The sequence below is a fragment of the Pteronotus mesoamericanus genome, unplaced genomic scaffold, assembly GCF_021234165.1.
Source record: "Pteronotus mesoamericanus isolate MK-2021 breed Mesoamerican mustached bat unplaced genomic scaffold, CSHL_Meso_final scaffold_85, whole genome shotgun sequence".
NCBI classification, from domain to species: Eukaryota; Metazoa; Chordata; class Mammalia; order Chiroptera; family Mormoopidae; genus Pteronotus; species Pteronotus mesoamericanus.
In genome coordinates, this window is record NW_026555329.1 from 76,191,921 (window position 1) to 76,211,362 (window position 19,442).

At 39.5% G+C, this 19,442-nt stretch overlaps 1 protein-coding gene across 1 annotated transcript; it reads left to right on the top strand.

Moving 5' to 3' along the window:
- Positions 1–14,206: 14,206 nt before the first annotated feature.
- Positions 14,207–15,206, top strand: LOC129062782 (olfactory receptor-like protein OLF3). Its single transcript, XM_054563817.1, has one exon. The coding sequence runs from the start codon at positions 14,253–14,255 to the stop codon at positions 15,204–15,206; it is 954 nt and encodes a 317-aa protein (XP_054419792.1). The 5' UTR covers positions 14,207–14,252.
- The last annotated feature ends 4,236 nt before the right edge of the window (positions 15,207–19,442 follow it).

The following is a 19,442-nucleotide window of genomic DNA, read 5'->3' on the forward strand; positions in this document are numbered from 1 at the left end:
CACCTCTTCATTCTTTTGAGTCTTTTTTCATTTTCTTGCCCTTTCTGGGAGCTTTTTTCTACCTTATTCTCCAACTCGCTGATTTGTTTTGCTGCTTCATCTAGCATGCTTTTGATTCCTTCTGTGTTCTTCAGTTCAGAACTCGTATTCTTCATTTTCTCTTGTCTCCTCTAGATAGGTTCTATGTCCTTTTTGATACTGATATAGTTTGCAGTAAGTTCCTGTAGTTTCCCTGCAGTTTTTTGTAATTGGCTCTGAGCTCACTGAGCTCATTGAGCTTCCTTAGAACCATAGTTTCAAACATATCTGATAGTTTACTTGCCTCTATTTCATTTAGTTCTCTTTCTGGGGAGTCCTCCTTTCCCTTTGACTGAGGGGTGTTTCTTTGTCTCCCTTCTTCTTTTTTGCTTCTGCTTCTTAAGTTGATCTGTCTTTATTTCCTGACTTTGTGGTGTGAACTTCTATGGTAGGAGACCGCTGTTTTTTTCTTCCTGGATCTGCCTCTGATGTCAGATGTTGACCCCATCTGACCTTAGGCAGTCTGTTTAAGAATTCCAGGAATTTACTGTTTGTGGCTGTCTCCATCAGCTGTTAATCTAGTCACTCTGCACTCAGTGGGCTGGCTTAGAGACACCACAGGGTGGGGCAGAGTCCTTCCTGGGGTCGGGGTTATTGGGTCGTCTCACACTGGTGCTGCTCAGGGGAGGGGTCTGCCTGAGCCAGATGGCTGCTGTTGTATGGGGAAGGAATTAGCACTGGGATCCTGTGAGCTACTCTCTCAGTTCTCTCCCCAAAGCCTCTGTCTCCAATCTCTCCTCAAGCGTCTCCAGACCACTCTGTTCCCCCTTTAGCCAGGGATCTACTATCTGTTGCTGCCACTCTGTACTCAGCAGTCGAGCTTTAGCACCACCAGGCCAGGGCAGAGTCCCTCCTGGAGAGAGGCTATTGTGTCCTCTCATGCTGTTGCCACTCAGGGGAGTGGTCTGCCTGAGCAAGATGGCTGCTGCTGCATGGGGGATGAGTCAGCACTGGGATCCCGCTGGCTACTCTCTCAGTTCTCTCCCCAAAGCCTCTTTCCCCAGTCTCTCCTCAGGCATCTCTAGCCCACCCTGCCCCCACCTCTATGGAGACCAGGGTAAGTGGCTGCAAATACAAATTTATGCAGTGGCCCTTTAAACGGCTCTTTGCTCTCCAGTCGCCTGTCTCTGGCAGAGAGCAACCATGCCATCTTTTTGCAGATGGCTGTTATCTGTGCACTTTTTGGGCTCTGGTTCTGTAGGCTGAAGATCCCCACTTATGATTTAGACCAGCTCTTCCCAGGGGGATCCAACTGGCCATTTCAATATCCTCCTGGTGCTGCCACTCATGGATGCTGAGCTCATGTTCTTGAGTCTCTACCACACTCCTGACCAGTCAGGTTGTGCTAAAGCTGATTCTTCTGTCTGTCCGAGGTTATAAGATTCCTTTCTCACTATTGTTCAGTTGTTTGTTCCAAGTGATTTCTCCACAATTTAGTTATAATTCCAAGTTGTTCCTGGGAGGAGGTCAGTGTGACTTCCACTCACTCCTCTGCCACCTTGATGCTTTTTTTTTTTTTAAGATTTTATTTATTTATTTATTTATTTATTTATTTAATTTTTAGAGAAGGGCAGGGAGGGAGAAAGAGGGAGAGAAACATCAATGTGTGGTTGCATATTGTGCGCCCCATACTGGGGACCTAGCCCACAACTCAGGCATGTGCCCTATGCTGGGAATCGAACCGGTGATGCTTTGTTTCACAGGCTGGCATTCAGTCCTCTGAACCGCACCAGCCAGGGCTAATTTGCATTTTTTTAAGACCTAATGATGTTGAGTGTTTTTCATGTGCTTTTCAGCCATCTCTATGCTTTTGGTTAATGTTGCTTTAAATTTATTGCCCAATTTTTTTATCAGGTTGTTTATATTTTTACTATCTACTTTTGCAAATATGTTAAATATTCTACATACAAGTGTTTTGTTTTTAAGATATATGTTTTGCAACCATCTTTCCCAGTCTGTGGCTTGTCTTTTCATTCTCTTAACAGTGTTTTTCAAAAAGCAGAAGTTTTAATTTGTTCATTTGTTTCCTTTATAGGTCATGTTCTGGTGTCCTATCTAAGAAATCTTTGCCTGACCCTGGCCAGGTACCTGGTTAGAATGTCATCCTAACATGCCAGGGTTGCAGGTTCAATCTCCAGTCAGGGCACATACAGGAAACAGCCAATGAATGCATAACTAAGTGGAACAATAAATGGATGTCCCACTCTCAAATCAATAAATGAAAATTTAAAAAAGAAAGAAAAAAAATCTGTGCCTAATAAAAGGTCATAGAGAGCTTGGTCAGTATTTAAGTCTAACCAATTTTGAGTTAATTTTAGATTTAGTTAAAGGCCTAGATCTGGGTTCCTTTTTTTAAAACTTATATTTTTATTTTTATTTTTTGCACATGGATGTCTAATCATCCATCATTATTTGTTGAAAATTCTATTTTTCTCCATTAAATATTTTTTGCGCTTTTTCCAAAAATAATTGACAACGTATGATCTATTTCTGGACTTTCTGTTTCTTTGATTCTTTCATCTATACCACATGTATTAATTACTGTTGCTTTATAGTATGTCTTGAAATTAGTGGTGTAAGTTTTCCAACTTTTTTCTTCTTTTTCAAAATTGTTTTAATTATTATAGATCCTTTGTTTTCCACAATAATTTTAGAATCATATTTTTAATTCTTACAAAATTTGTGTAGGGATTTTGATTGGTCTTGCATTGTGTCTGTAGGTCAATTTGGAACAGAATGAATGTTTTAAAAATATTGTCTTTCTCTCCATGAACATGGTCAATATTTATCTACTTTTGAGGCATTCTTAAATTTCTTTCATTAGTGCTTCGTTGTTTTTAGCATGCAGATATAATATATATTTTATTAGATTTATACCTAATTTTTTCAGGTTTTTATGGATTGTTGTAAATAACATTGATTTTAAAATTTCTTTTTTCAATATTTGTTTCTTGTAATTGCAAGGACAATCATATCTAGCAAATTTGCTAAGCTCATTAATTAGTTTTAGTAGCTTCCTTGTAGGTTAGTTGGATTTTCTACATAGATATTATGTCATTTGTGAATAGAGACAGCATGATTTCTTCTTTTCCAATCTGAATGTCCTTTATTTGTTTCTATTGCCTAATAAAACTGGCTGGGACCTTTTGTACAGTGTTAGTAGAATTGTGAGAAAGGGCATATTTGCCTTATTCCTGATCTTTGGAGGAAAGGATTGAACCTTCCATCATTAACTATCAGTTTAGTTAAAGGTTTTTTTAGACATCATTAACCAGATTGAGGAATTTCTCTTTTCTTAGTTTGCTTATTTTTATCATGAATGGATGTCAACTTTTGTCAAATACTCTTTTTATTTTTATTTTACTTTACTTACTTTTATATATGGTATTACTTCTTCAGATTGGTGGTGTCATGAAATACAATGATTACATTTTGAATAATGAATTAACCTTGCATTTGAAGACCAAACCAAACTTGGTCATGCTATCCTTTGATTCAATACCTAAGGTTTGTTAAGAATTTTTGTATCTCTCTTCATGAGGGATAATGCTGTGTGATTTTATTTTTCTTACAAGAATCTTGTCTGATTCTAGCATCAGAGTAATGCTGGCCTCAAAAAGAGTTGAGAGGTATCCCCTCCTCTTCTCTCTATGGAAGCAATGGTATAAAATTTATACGATTTTTTTCCTTAAGTGTTTAGTAGAATTTACCATTGACACCATTTGGTCCTGGAATTTTCTTTGTTGAAAACTTTTGAATGATGAATTTAATATATCTACTACAATAAGCTTTGGTACTTTGTATGTTTTAAGGAATTTGTCCATTTTATCTAACTTGTAACACATATGGGCATTTTTTAGAGTTGGAATATTCTTTTAAGTATCCTTTTAATGTCTACAGGGTTTACAATGACGTCCCCTTTTTCTTCCTGATAGTGCTAATTTGCATCTTTTCTCTCACTCTAGGTCAGTCTAGCTAGTGATTTATTAATTCAATCTCTTAAATAGAGCCAGTCTTTGGTTTTATTGTTTTTTCTCTATTGTTTTTCTTTTTACAACTTTACATTTGTCTATCTTTATTTTTCCCTTCCTTCTGATTATTTGAGTTCAATTTATTCTTCTTCTTGTTTCTTTAGCTGGAAGTTTAAATTGTTCATTTTGGGCTTTTCTTGTTTTTCACGTAATCATGTGCTGATCCAGTTTCCCTGTAAACACTGCTTCAGTTGTGTCTCACAAAATTTTGATTATTTTTCATTTTTGTGCAATTAAGATGATGATTCCTCCTCCTACTACATTTTTTTAAAATGATATAGATCCAGTGTTCTGGGTGGTAATATTTCTTTTGTCTGAAGAACTTGTATTGACATTTCTAGTGGTCTAGGCCAGCTGGCAATGAATTCATTTAATTTTCATTTGTCCAGAAAAGTCTTGGTTTTTCCTTCATTCTCCAAAGATATTTTCCCTGTATTTAGAGTTCTCAGTTGGCAGTTCCTCCCAACCCTATTCAGGATTTTAAAATGTCACTCTGTGTGATCTGGGTGGCATTGTTTTTGAAAAAACATCTAAAATGATTTGGGTTTTTAGTTTTCTGTATGTGGAGTCCTTTTTCCTCAGGCTGCCTTCAAGGTTTTCGCTTTATTGTTGGTTGTTTGGATATGATGTTTTTGATTTCTTAGATTTCTTTGTTTTTAGCAATTTTTTTCAGCTCAGTTTCTTGGATTTATGTTCTGATTTCTTTCATAATTTTTCTCACTGTTATCACTTACAATTTTTTTATTCTCTTTCAAATTTATTTCTATTTCCTAATTGCACACGTTAGATTGTATGACTGTCCCCTAGATTGTCTGATACATTCTCTTCCCTTTTAATTGTTATTATTATTGTTTTCATTATGCTTCAGTTGTGTTCATTTCTATTGACTCATCTTTATCCTCATTGATTATGTCTTGGTTCTATTGACTTTTGTCATAAGCATCTTTCATATCTATTACTGTGTTCTTCCTGACCAGAATTTCCATTTGATTCTTCCATATACTTTTCAATTCTCTGCTGAAATTCCTCATGCATTTATACAGGGCATCCATCTTTTCCACTAGCCCACGTAACATATTAATGAGAGTTATTTTTAATCCTCTGCGTGAGAGTTCCTATATCCAACTCATACCTGATTCTGGTTCTGTTAGTTGCTTAGTCCAAGGACAGTATTTTTCCTTTCTTTTTCTCTGATCTTTAATTTTGATTGAAACCCAGACATTCCATGTGTAGGATAATAGACTCTGAGATAAACAGTATTACGCTTTGCAGAGGGCACGTCTCTTCCGTTTATTCCCTAGCACAGTGTGTGTGGGGTGTGGGAATTACACAGCCATGGTTTGGGCCGGGTTTGAGCTTTGTTGTTGCTGTGGTTATCCGCAGTGCACCAACCAGCTCCGTCTTCTCCAGCATGACCTGGGCCAGGGGTGGGGTGTTCAGAGGGAGAGTTTTCCCAGCTTTGCTGTTCCTCCTTAGTTTCCAGCTCTCCCTGTGGGGCTGCATGTCAGAGAGTGCGTCTTCCCACACGCCGCCTCTCCCCCGTGTCCAGCTGCTGTTCCTTGTTCCTCGATTCCTGCTCGGGGGAAGGTGAGGCTTTGTTCTCTGTTGTCCTGCTTCTGTCTCAGTCTTAGGCAGACCCTTTCTCCCTGTGTCTCAGGTGGGGTTAGGGCTTTGTGATCTTGGCCATCTGTAATGTGAGGAGATGGATCCTGGTCTGAACAGAGAGGCTTCCTGCCCAGTGGAAATCCCAGGGCTGGAATGTGGTTTTTTTCCATTCTCTTCCTCAGCACTGAGTCCTTATCTGTCTCTGAGGGAAAGAGCATTTGCTGCCCTTCCCCAGTGGCTTCAGGCTGTTGTTCCATAAGGGATCTGGGCTTGGTGGTGGGAGCGTGCCTGCTGCTCACTGCAGAGGCTGTGGCTGCGCTCAGTGGACCTGCGCCCTGGAGGAGGCTCTGTCTGGCAGTCCACCCTTCCCCAGATGTTCTTCTGAGGACCATGCCAAGTCTGGAAAGAAATCTTGAGAACTGATAGGGACTCGTTTCTTTCCTGTGGCTCTTAGCCATTGTATACCCATAGCTCTCACAAACTGAGCCTTTAGCAATTTCATAAGACAATTTTTGTGGGCTTGTATGTTGGCACCGTATTTCTTCCCGATTCTTGCCCAGGTATGGCAGGGCTCACCCTCATGTCTCTCTGGAGGTACTTGTATTTATTAGGAGTTTCTTCTAGTTGGTTTTCCTGCAACCTGAACTGTCTGATGATTTCAATTAATAATTATCTTATAAATTATCTGGTCTTTTCTTGTTTAAGTTGGAGGCAATGTTCTTCCAACTCTCTAATCTAAATGGAGCCTAGAAGAAGCCAAATTACTTTTTTAGGGTGTGTTAACAGACAAAGTAAAATGGGATCAATAGGTGCTAATTTTTAACTAAATACTATAACAGTTTCAAATAATTCTTATAGGCCAAGATGTTTTAAGTCAAAGAAACTACTTTTCTGGAAGCAGTTTATCCAGATTATATGCATAGTACCTATAACAGGATAATTTGTTATATTTTTTTTTCTGTAAACCCAAACCTGTACATTGATAGTATATCTTAGTGTGATGGTCAAAAATGCTTCTTGAAGGGACACTGAATTTCTAGGTGGGCACCAATGGGATAACCTTCCTGGGCAGAAGAGAGAGCATTTCCTATTTGAGGAGCAGCAGAGTTATAGGACAGGTGGGGCTCACATGGGGGAGAAGCAGGGAAAAACTGAGATTATGGTTGACATTGAAACCTTCACTTTGAGTTCATTGAGGTTTGGCAGTGAAGTCAGTGGCCTTTAGAGCAAATCTTTGTGCAGCAGGTCTTGGTACAGGAGAGCATTGTAATGAAAGATTAACGTGACAGTGTTCTACAGAATGAACTGTTTTAGTAGTTTTCAAATTCTACTCTATCTGAAACACCTGAAAGTCTCACAAGAACACTGTTTGCTGGACTCTATCTGCATAGTTTCAGACAGTAAGCGTGGAAAGGATGAAGCCTTTTATACTTTGAAAGGCATTTAGGAGCAAAATGCCAATGTAATAGAAGTCAGCAGTATTAAAAATGGCAAGGAAGGATCGATGTGACATGTTTCCAACTAAGAGTGGATATGACTTGCTGAATGACAGAGGTTGAATGAGAGGAAGGGTTTCCCAGGGCTCTGAGCTGGGGTGACTAGAGTGCTGTGGAGTTCTTGGTAGAAGCCTGGAGTTTGGGCATTTGCCCTTGTTGTCCACAGAGGAGAGGAGAAAAGCAGTAGTGACGCCAGCTACTGGATGCTGTGACGAAAGCCCTCCTCGCCGTGACTTTCCCCAGCTTTGCTCAGAGAAAATATAAAACAGTTCTGTGAATTCTGTGTGAGTCCAGAAATTCAAGTGAAGCATGAGAAACATCACCTCCTTCTATTTCCTGGGATATCACGGAATCTTTGTCAGAGTCACTGGGTGCTGTAACATCAGAGGCCATGGTACCATGATGGAATAAATTAGTGGATAAGGAGGATGCTATGTTGGGTGAGTATAGAAGATTGGGTAGATAATTAATGGATACCAGGAATATACACGGGTTATTACATGTATGACTGCTATAATGTATCGATGAGTGGATGAGCATATGAGCAAAAGGACGAGTGAGTATTGAGATGGTGATATACAACTGGGTAAATGAGTAGATATGTAAGTGGTGGTACTGAGAGTTTCTGGTATTCTCCTTGGACAAATGGATAAATGATTCATTTAAAGAGTGCATCAGCATACATAGTATATGAGAGAATGGTAATGTTACTCTTTTCTATTAAAATTACATTGAATCTATTCATAAATATGAAAAATTTGGAGAGGTACAGAAAGTTAACACTTCTGTGTTGAGGATTTCGGATGACTCCCCTCACCCCCACCCTTTTATGCCCTTAAATCATAACACTCTCTTCATCTCCTTTTTGGGATTTTATTTGGAGTCTTAAATCTTCCTATGCAATGTTGTTATGTTAACAACTTGAAGAGCACCATGAGGAGTGTTCTCAGGTGCCCTTCGGTCCTTGCAATGCTCATAGGAGCCCCATAGCCTCTGCCCATATCTCAGGGGAGTGAAGCACAGTGCTCTGATCTTCAGAAGGGGATGCTCTGGAGCCTAAGGGATCATTGTTTATGTGTGTGTTTTTTTGTTTTGTTTTGTTTTGTTTTTTTAAACCATATTTGGATGATGGCCTGGTCACTGCTCACTAGAACAGGCAAATGAGTGCTAAAGCCCAGTTGGGACTATTGGAAGATATGCTACAATCTCAGAAAGCTGGCATCTCTGACTTTATAAAGAGGTCTGAGGCTTCAGCTGTAGGTTGAGGAGGATGGAGAATAGCTTACCAAGGGAAAAGGGGGCATGAGAGAGACGATGGAGAGGATGAACCACCACAGGAAGAAGCCGGGCAGCACCAAGGCCCTGCCCTTGAGAATTGGGCATGGTGACAGCAATTAACACTCTGCTGCTTAGAGCTCCTGAGGGACCTGTCAGCTCACATGGCTAATTCAGCCACTGCTACACCTCATTAGGGCTGTGTCTGAGCCAACTGTGGGGACCCTGTAAACTTCCTGCCAGCAGTGTCCCTCACCATGTCAGCTAGTCCCACTGGGGAGTTCTCAGCCCAGGAGCCAAGGAGCCTGGGAGACTTCATCTCATGTCTGTGGACTTTCAGTTTGCTGGAGGGCGGCACTCTTAAAAAACAGCTTAAACCCAGACTGATTTGGACATGTCCATTTTGTCAGGTACCAACTGATGACTGAGAAATCCAATAAAGCTATTAAGAAATGGTGAATATAGACAGAGTTTTTTAGAAAGACAGAAATAGAACTGATCGGTTTTGTTAGGCCCTTTGGATCAGATATATGAGGCACAAATGTTGAAATCTTCTTAACCTAAATAGTATGGTCAATGTACTAAAGTAATTCTGTTTTCCAGAACCTGGAGGATCAATTACATTTTGTTCTATAGGATGCTCAATTCCAAACTTAAGTCGTGGCAGAGAGAAAGAGTGAAATGAGGGGAATTTGGTGGGAAGCAAGTCTTTAATCATTGGAGTTCCTATAGGTGAATTTTGCATTTTGGGGTGGAATACACTTAGAAACATATCTATAAAATATTTATTTAGGTATTGATATTTTTGAACATCTAGTAGAAGTAGATTACTTTTCCAGAAAAGATATTGTCAATCAAAGTATCTTTTCTCCATTATTTCCCTAAGAGTGTGCATACATAGTATTTGGGTTTTTCTATCAATGATAGAAATTTGAAATGTGGAAGAATTAAATGGATTGCTTAATTTTATAGACACTCATACTATGAACTGGGACCAGCATGGAAGTCCTCTGACTCTCATTTCTGGGTTGGTTCCTCTAGAAAGAGCTGCAGAGATTGCATGGTGGAGACATGGTAGCTTCAGGGAATTATGCTGCATAAGAATTCCCTAATCTTACCTACAGTGGATAAGAGGTATAAAGAAGGCAAGCATTTACAGAATAAAACCATGATAAAATATGTCACAAAAGGTGACTTTTGGGATGCACATATTGGAGAAACTGCATCTCAATAATTGGGCTCTGTGTATGTGAAAAATGAGACAAAATCCACATATGAAGTAGATAACAAGACCTCAGATGAAAAGCTAATTGCTCTTTCAAGATGTAAAACCAGTTTTGAAACATCACCTACCCAGGTGGTACTGGATTGTCTGTTTCCACACATTAAGATGATGCAGATATTCCTGCCCATGAGGCATTTGGTGTAGACAACATCCAAGCACTCTGCCATAGGTCAGATGAGTCTCTAAATAAAAGTGCCATTTTTATTGACAACTTAACTGTGTCAGGGTTGGTTCTGGGTTATTTGATCAGCAGGAAGGAAAACTGAGTTGTATGCATGGGACTTGCCTCCTCATGCTCTGAGTCTGCATTCAGGACTTTGATGTGTCTCTGCTAAGATTGCAGAGGACTCCAGTAAGAAGGCCAATGTAATGAAGACTCAACAGAGTGTTATAAAAGGAGATACACAGACTTGCAGGGAAAATAAAGCTTTTGCTGTTTTATCCCTTAGCAGTTGGGTGACATCTCTGTAAGAATGGGAGATAATATGGGTATTGAGCTCACCTTTAAGCCTTATTGTGTTTCAGGTTGGGTCTTTGAGGCTGATCCATGTGCTCTGAATTGGCATGAATACTGAAAGGATTATTATTCTGAAATACAATAATTCTAGAAGGGGAGGGATTCTTCTATAGTGTGCATATTTCCTGAGTCTTTTCAAATCAGTATTTCTCTCTTCTAATGTGGTAGAAAAGGAGAAGTAATTTATGAAACAATCAGCCAACAGAAGTAGAAAATAAAGTTTTAAATGTAAAATATGCTCCTCAGCATGGGTTAATAAGATGTGACACTGAATGTTGAAAAGGAAAAGGTACCCCCGTGTGCCAAGCCCTGGATACTTCCTTCTTGGCAAAGTTTAATCAATTATTTTTGAGTGTTGGTCCACAGAGTAACAATGGAAACTGAATGAAATTAAAAACTGATTAAAAGATGTCAACAGCAGGATTTGAAGATATCCCCAGGAAACCACAAGTGATGATGCTGTCTGTGTGGCATCAACACGTGAGAATTTCCATCAGTGTTCACTTGATTTTATCTGTGGGTCAGGTCTCTCATCTCTCTTGATGAACAGTAGCTCATGGTTCTTCAAGGCCTCATCAACAGTGTGGGAGCAGGAGTGCGGGGAGCGTGTGGGGAAAGGCTAACAGGGGGCCTTGTGTTGAGAAGCTGTATTGTCCCTTGGGGCTACTGATGCCCTTTCCTCTCAGGCGCACTGCAGAGCGGCAGGAGCTGGGCACGGAAGGGGCTCCGGTCCAGGAGATCAGCTGCCAGTTGCAATGGACTGCTTGGGACATGCTGATTTCTGTTATTCCAAAATGCCAGCTGCTTACAAAAAATATTACCAGAACTCACTGCCTGATCTATCATTAGAAATATACTTAACTTGACTTAAGATCTTAATTTGCATGCTCTTCTTTTTAAAGTGGGGAGAGAAAAGGGCAGTTTTAGAGCTAGGGCCATTTCTGGTGGCAGCAGGCTTTCGTTGAGAGAGCTACAGAGATGGCATGAAATTATTTGGCTCATAGAGGAAGAGCTAGAAGACAGACTTAGAAAAAGGAAGGCAGGAACCTGCCAAATTTCATCCTTGGCTTCTTCCCCAGATGAAGACTTGTCCTGGTTCTAACGTCAGCTAGCGTGGTTGCCCGAGTTTTTCACACTCCATCTTCTTGTTCAGGTGACATACATTTTTGCTGCAGATGTTATCAGGTAGTCGGAGATTGAAACAATAGGAAAAATAATTGTGGTTCAATTTATGGAGGTAGAATAGATTGGAAAAAAACATTTAACTTGTTACAATTTACATCGGTTTTTATAATACAAAAAAATACAAGCTTCCACAGAATCGATGAACCAAACTGCTTTATTTAAAAAAAAATGGTTATAATGGTTGACTAAAATTTAACTTCTAAATAGGTGTAAAATATGTTGTTTTGGTGTGAAATATGAACATCTATTTCTGTTGTTATTTTTTTGTCATAGACATAAAATATTTTAGTCCTGCTAGTTGCTGTACCTAATAATTACCAGATACTAGGAGAAGGCACATAAAGGTACTTTTAACTAACGTCTCACAAAGGTAATATGTTAATAGTTGAATGTAAAAAATCTGCTCTTTGCAGCCCACATCTACCTCTTCCTGCCTAACAGTGTCACTCACATTGAAATTCCCAGGTCCTAGTCATACTTGACCTATGTTTAAGGCTCTGGGTAACTGAGTTACTAGTTCACAAAAAGATCAAGTACTTCACATTTTAAAACTCCCACTTATAACTTATAACTATTTCCTTTTTAAATCATTTCACAACAAGGACAATGTTCAACATAAAAGTAGTAGATTTTAGTGATAATGCTTAAAGGAAATAATTTACAATAGACTATTTCAATGAACCTATCATATTATATCACATACTGTGTCCTACTAGTTATGGTTATAGTATTTACTCGACATCCACCAAAATTCATAAACCACATGAGGAATTACTTTTTTCATGTTGCGCATGTCTCAGGAGATGAACCATAGGGATGTATCATCATTCAGTACAATGTTCTAAGCAGGCAGCATGGATTGTTTATTTTTGAGTAGACAAAGAAAGTTAAGAACATAGAGAGTTGTGACTTGAGGTTTGTGCTGAGTATGAGCATGATATAACCCAAAGAATGTAAAGTGGAACTTATTGTTTAATTATTAATTATCTAAAAATAAAATTATATTTACTTAAGGTATACAACATGATTATATATATTTCTATATATTTAGTGAAATGATTACTATAGCCAAGGTAATTAACTCCATGTTCTCTCATGTCATTACCATTTTTTTGTCATAAGCACCTAAAATTTGCTCTCTTAGCAAATTACCAGTATTAAATAAAGTATTATTAACAATAGTCATTGTTCTGTGCATCAGACTTCCAGACTTACCCATCCTCAATAACCACAACTTGGTACGCTTTGACCATTTCCTCCACCTCTTTGTCCTTCATAACCACTTCTCTATATTCTCTTCTCTGTATTTGACTTCTCTGTTCTCTCTTCTGTATTCTCTGTATTTGAGAATCCACATATAAGTGAGACCGTGCTTTTTTTTTTTCTTTCTGTGTCTGGTTAGTTTCATTTAGCAAACTGTCCAGCTGCATCCATGTCGTTGCAAATGGCAGGACTTCCTTCTTTTTCCAATCGGAGAGATATTCCATTGTATGCATATATAACACAATTTCTTTACTCAGTCATCCTTTGATGCACAGTTTGTTTCCATGTCTCCAATATTATGAATAGTGCTGCAATGAACATGGGAGGTCGGCTATCTTTCAAGCTACTGATTTCATTTCTTTTGGGTGAATATCAGAAGTGGGATTGTTAGATCACATGACAGTTCTATTTTTGGTTTGTTTCAGGAAACTCCATCCCGTTTCCCACAGCGGCTGCACCAGCCTGCACTCCCACCAACAGTGCACTAGGGTTCCCTTTTCTCCAAAGCCTCGCCAGCGCTTCTTTGTTGATTTATTGATGGTAGCCATTCTGATATGTGTGAAGCGATATCTCATTGTGGTTTTAATTTGCATCTCTCTGATGGCCAGTGATATTGAGCATCTTTCTATATGCCTATGGGCCTTCTGTATGTCCTCTTTGGAGAAGTATCTATTCAGGTCCTTTGCCTATTTCTTAATTGGATTGTTTGTCTTCCTCTTGTTGAGTTGTATAAGTTCTTCATATATTTTGGAAATTAAACCCTTATCTGATGTATCATTGGCAATATGTTTTCCCATGCAGTAGATTCCCTTTTTATTTTGCTGATTGTTTCTTCAGCTGTGCAGAAGCTTTTAATTTCATATAATCCCATTTACTTATTTTTTCCTTTGTTTCCCTTTCTTCATAAGTTGAATATTTGAGCTTAAATATATTGTGGGTTGTAAAATATTATCGTGTTTCACATATAAAAGTTTGTCACTAAACCAGAGTCACATAACTGCTAAATAAAATCAGGTTTTAAACCTAGGCACTCTGAGTCCAGACCTTGTCACAAGCCCAGCCTCTTCCCCATCTTTCCTTTGGAAGAGATTTATCCATTTTATTATGACAGGTTGACCTAAGGTAGCTTTTATAACTTTCCAGCAGGGCTTTTCTTCATTGTTTATCATTTTACCTACCACTGTCGCATACCAAGCTCCCCTCGCCTGAAGTCTGAGGTAAGTTGGTAAAGATGTCGAGCTCCTAAGGGTGCACCACACTGTCTCCAGGCTGAGCTGGGTCCCCCAGGGGCCACGTCACGTCCTTGTCTAGGTGCTGGCCTGCCTCTGATGCAGGACGGATCTAAGGCATGTCGGGATAAAGCCTGTGGCGGTGGCCCATAAATCATCTGGAACACCTGGCTGAGGCTGGCCAGTCGTACGCAGTAGGTGTTCATAAAGAGATAGTCTTACAGTTCTTTGATTCACCAGCTGCTGTTACTTCTGACTCTCTGCAGATTCATAATCCTCACTTTTTTAATGGGAACAGACAACCAGACGTGGGGGAGAGAGTTCGTTCTCCTCGGCCTGTCCAGGGACTGGGACACTCAGGTCTCTCTCTTTGTCCTGTTCGTGGCCATGTACCTGGTGACAGTGCTGGGGAACCTCCTCATTGTTCTTCTGATCAGGCTGGACAGCCGACTCCACACGCCCATGTATTTCTTTCTCACCAACCTCTCCATTGTTGACGTCTCTTATGCCACAAGCATCGTCCCTCAGATGTTGGTTCATTTTCTGGCAGAACATAAAGCGATCCCGTATGTGAGCTGTGCAGCGCAGTTATTTTTCTCCCTGGGATTGGGCGGCACTGAGTTTGCTCTACTGGCGGTGATGGCCTATGACCGCTATGTGGCTGTGTGTGACCCCCTGCGGTACTCGGTCACCATGCACGGAGGGCTCTGTACTAGGCTGGCCATCACATCCTGGGTCAGTGGCTCTGTCAACTCTCTCGTGCATACTGCCATCACCTTTCAGCTGCCTATGTGCTCAAATAAGCTTATTGATCACATATCCTGTGAAATCCTGGCTGTGGTCAGACTGGCCTGTGTGGACACCTCCTCCAATGAGGTTGCAACCATGGTTTCTAGCGTTGTCCTGCTGATGTCCCCATTCTGCCTGGTTCTCTTGTCCTACATCAAGATCATCTCCACCGTCCTAAAGATCAGGTCCACGGAGGGCAGGAGGAAAGCCTTCCACACCTGTGCCTCTCACCTCACAGTGGTGGTCCTGTGCTATGGCACGGCCATTGTCACTTACATCCAGCCCCGCTCCGGCCCCTCTGTCCTTCAGGAGAAGTTGATCTCTCTCTTTTATGCCATTTTGACGCCCATGCTGAACCCCATGATTTACAGTCTAAGGAATAAGGAGGTGAAGGGGGCCTGGCAGAAACTCTTAAGGCAATTATCTGGATTAACATCGAAACTGACAACTTGATCAATCATGAGCCTCACTTAGAATGAAGAGCTTTATGTGTTCTCCCACTTAAGTCGGATATAACAGAAATCAACTGCATCAGCCTGGCAACCAGTTAAGAAGAGGAAATAACGTGTACTGATGATGTGGGTAGGAGGCTGAGTGGTTGGGTTGGGGTGTGAGATATGGGGGCATTTTTCTCTCTCAGCAACATGTTCGGTGGAGTTAGGCACTGCTCTAATCAAGCTCACCCTTACTCAACCTTTATTCACATGGCCTGTGAAGAATGAAAAAAATACCATTTACTGGTTTGATTCATCACATTGTTTATAATCATGGACGTAGTCATGGATGTGATTTGTACCACTAGTTCTTTGTCATCCAAATTGTGTATGAGGTAATCATATTTCTATTGGGAACACAATGACTTTCATATATGAAGACTCACTTAAGATAATGTGTGGCGCATGAAGCCATATCCAGTAGTTGTATAAGTCATTATTCTTAGAAGAGTGTTGCAATCAAAGTTGATTACAAAGTTTTTGTGTAGGCCCCACCTCATGTGAACATACCTATTGTGTCTGACTAATGGAAATAACTGAATGGAGAAACATCAACTAATTTACTCTGATCAGGATATAACCAAGGGTCATTTGTGCACAATGATATTATTAGGTAAGGAAAATATGAAATTCAGTTACTACTAAATAGTGTATGAATAATTTAATAAGCAAGTTATTACATACACACAGGGTCTTATTCAAAATGTAGAACTGTCTAATTTCTGAAAATTCAGCAAAGGTATTCTCTGAAACTTTGGAAACAAAATAAGCAATTAAACAATGAGGTAAATATGCCAAAATATCAAAAGCATAGTTAATCAAAGAAAGCGATTTCCTTACAGCTTTAATATGGATTCTGGGTTATCAGGATAGGTCAGTCTGTTGTGGAGGTGTTACTCTCATGTCTCCACACTATGAGACTTGTACTCTCCTCCCCAACAAGACCCTACTCAACCTTTGTGAGTCAAGTGAGCTGACATCACCTAGGCCAACAAAGCTAAGTAAGGTAAACCAGGGAAGAAAAGATTACGCAAGGCATAGGTATGGGAAGCAAGGGAAAGAACATGATAGTAGTAGGTCTTCTCACTCTCTTTAAGAAGCCTCAAAGGGGACCCCTCCTTCTTTCCTTCGTCTCCTTATTTAATCAGTTGATTTGGTTGATCCACATTTGGGAGTCAGGCATCAGAAGTTGAAGGGTGTCCAGTGGCCCCTATTTTTTCTGTGAAAGGAGATGTGGTGCCCATTGCTAAGATTCCAGAGGAGGGGATGCAGAAATAAGAGGTTTGGGAATGACCAAGGTAGAAGTCCACACGAGTTACAGAAAGTGCACCCACTTTAGCTGTGTTTCCACTCTTCACCAAAGTATCTCTAAATTTCATCTTGGTATCATCAATTGCAAGTCCACAGTGGTCAAATTTTTCTTTCAAAGTGACCAAATTTATCTTTCTTTTGAGCCTTTTCTATCAAAGTTACAGATGATCGGTTTGTGGGCATCCGCTTTGTTGAAGACACTGCTGTGGACATTGTGGGAATATCAGAGTTGTATTTACATACGGTCACCACCTCAGGAAATTGACAGTCTTCTGCAGCAGGGGTTGGGATGCTGTTTCTGTAAAGGGCCAGAGAGTAAATATTTTAGGCTTCGTGGGCCATACCGTCTACCTTACAGCCACCCTACTCTGCCACTGCAGCACTGAAACAGCCAGAGGTGACATGTGAAGGAGCGAGTGTACTTAATACCATAATCTCAACTTGTGCACACTGAAATTTGAATTTTATATCGTTTTTACAAGTCATCAAATATTATTCTTCTTTTGATTCTTTTCAACCATTTAAAAAACTATATAAAGCATTTTTTTTTTCTTGTGGGCCATACAAAAACAGGTGGTGAGTAAAACTTGACTTGCCAGGTATAGTTTACTATACAGCTATAGGACAAAGAAGACAAAATGCAAAATCATAACACAAGATATGCACAGAAAGAACTCTGGGAATTCAAAAGAAGAAGAGTTTTTTCGTTGTTGTTGGTTATTTTCTGGATGTGAACCGAGGTTGTATTGGTGAAGTCTTCTAAGAGGAGAGGTAGCTATTCTCACTCCAGTTTGCATTTCTGAAAGCATCTCATTTACATAGTTATTTAGGTTCAGTTGCCCAAGATCTAAGGAATCCACACTAATGGGTAAATCATGCATTGAGAATCTTGAGATATGAATATCAGCACTGCTTTTACTATTGTTAATTTGGGCACTATTACTTTACATTAGAATAGTTTTGACATTTAAAGTGTTTTGATATATCTATGATCTCATTTCTTTTGTTTTATTGATTCACTGCAAGGACTTCCATAACAAAGTACCATAGACTGGGTGGCTTAAACAACAGAACTATATTTTCTCATAATTCTGGAGACTAGAGGTCTGAGATCAAGATGTTGGCAGAGTTGCTTTCTTCCGAGACTTGCCTCCTTTTCTGGAGATGGGCATCTTCACACGGTTCTCCCTCTGCATGCCTGTGTCTTAATACCCCCCTGTAAGGACACCAGTCATATTGGATTCGGGCCCACCCTAATGACTTTGTTTTACCTTAATTTTCTCTGAAGACCATTGGGGTCAGGGATGCAATTCAGCCGACAACATTCACATATTGAATAAAGATAATTGCTGTGACTACTATAGCCCTCTCATTTATCCTTTATCCAGTAAGGCCAGGAGAACTGGCATTGGTATTCCCACTCAAAATACAAGGAAACCAATGTCAGGAGAGAATTTGGAAAAGCTACAAAGGATTTAATTTGCTTGATATTTTATTTTCTTTAAAGTTACTGAGGGTTATTCTAAGGCAACTAAAGGTCTGTAAAATAAATTTATACTGCAGACAACTTTAAAGAGAAGCAGTTCTGCTAAGGGCTGTTGTGAGTACTAAGTGCTATCTAACTCTTATTTAAGTATTTCTTAGTATTATATCAGAACTCTATGTGCATTCAACTAAGTGCTAAGTGCTATCTAAGTACTATTACTAAAAGTCAAGTGAAAGGCAAATTTGTGGTTACCTAAGAGCATTTAGAGAGTCCTAAGAAGACACATAAGAGGAAGGAGAAAGTGTAATGTGGAACAATTCCTTGCACTTTCCTGATTTTTCTTCTATTTTTTAAATAAAAGGACCTGATTGTATGGCACATACACATAGAAATTAGGAAGAAGAGCCAGTTTATGGAAAGATGATAATTTTGCTTTAAGATAGACTGTCTCAACTTACGTGATGAAGACATGGGATAAATGCACACATCATGTGACTCAGCTTTCTACTGTCAGTAGAGGGCTGGCACAAGGGCTCCCAGCTCAGGAAATCAGCATGGTCTCCGCTCCGGTGACAACAAGGCGTCCCTTCAGGACAAGTCTCGTGCCAGGGCCCATCCACTGCCAAGTCAAACCTGACTGTATTGTCTGTCTTACTGCCTTGTCTCTCTTCTTTTGTGTGTCATGCAGCTACAGGGTTTAGCTCCACAGGGTAAGATGCAAACGCTTCAGTTTTGTGAAAATTTGATGGAATTCACCCATCCAGCTATCCTTGTGGGAATACTTTTAATACAAGTTCCATTTCTTTAATGCTCGTAGGATTTTTTCAGGCTATTTTATATTCCATCAGCTTTTGGTAAGTTATGTTTTACCAGAAATTTGTTTGTTTTGTTTAAGTTTTTAAATTTCTTGACAAATTTATTCATAGTTTTGCTTATTGTCCTTTACTAAATTTGTAGTTATATCTTTTTTTCATTCTGACATTATTTATTTGTCCTTTATCATTTTTCTTTCTTAAGGTCATGTTTATTGATGCACATTTTACATACAGAAAAATTCATCATTTTAAAGTATACAGTTATATGAGTTTTGACAAGTGTTTACAGCCAACATAAACAAGATATGGCATATTTCCAAAAGATTCTGTGTCCCAATTTGTGATCAATACCCTCTTCTCACTGCAGCCCCAGCTACCACTAATCCATTACTATACCTTTAATTTTGCCTTTCCCAGCACACTAAAATAATGTAACTAAAATAATATAAAATAATGTAATATTGATTGTAACCTTTTGTGTCTGTCTTTCACTTGTAATAATAATAGCATGATTGACACATACTGCTGAATATCATTAGTTTATTTCTTTTTATTGCTGAGTGGTGCCATATGGATCTACCAC

What these genes read in the sequence shown, in the direction of transcription:
- LOC129062782 (XM_054563817.1), top strand. Translation starts at nt 14,253, where the DNA reads ATGGGAACAGACAACCAGACGTGGGGGAGAGAGTTCGTTCTCCTCGGC.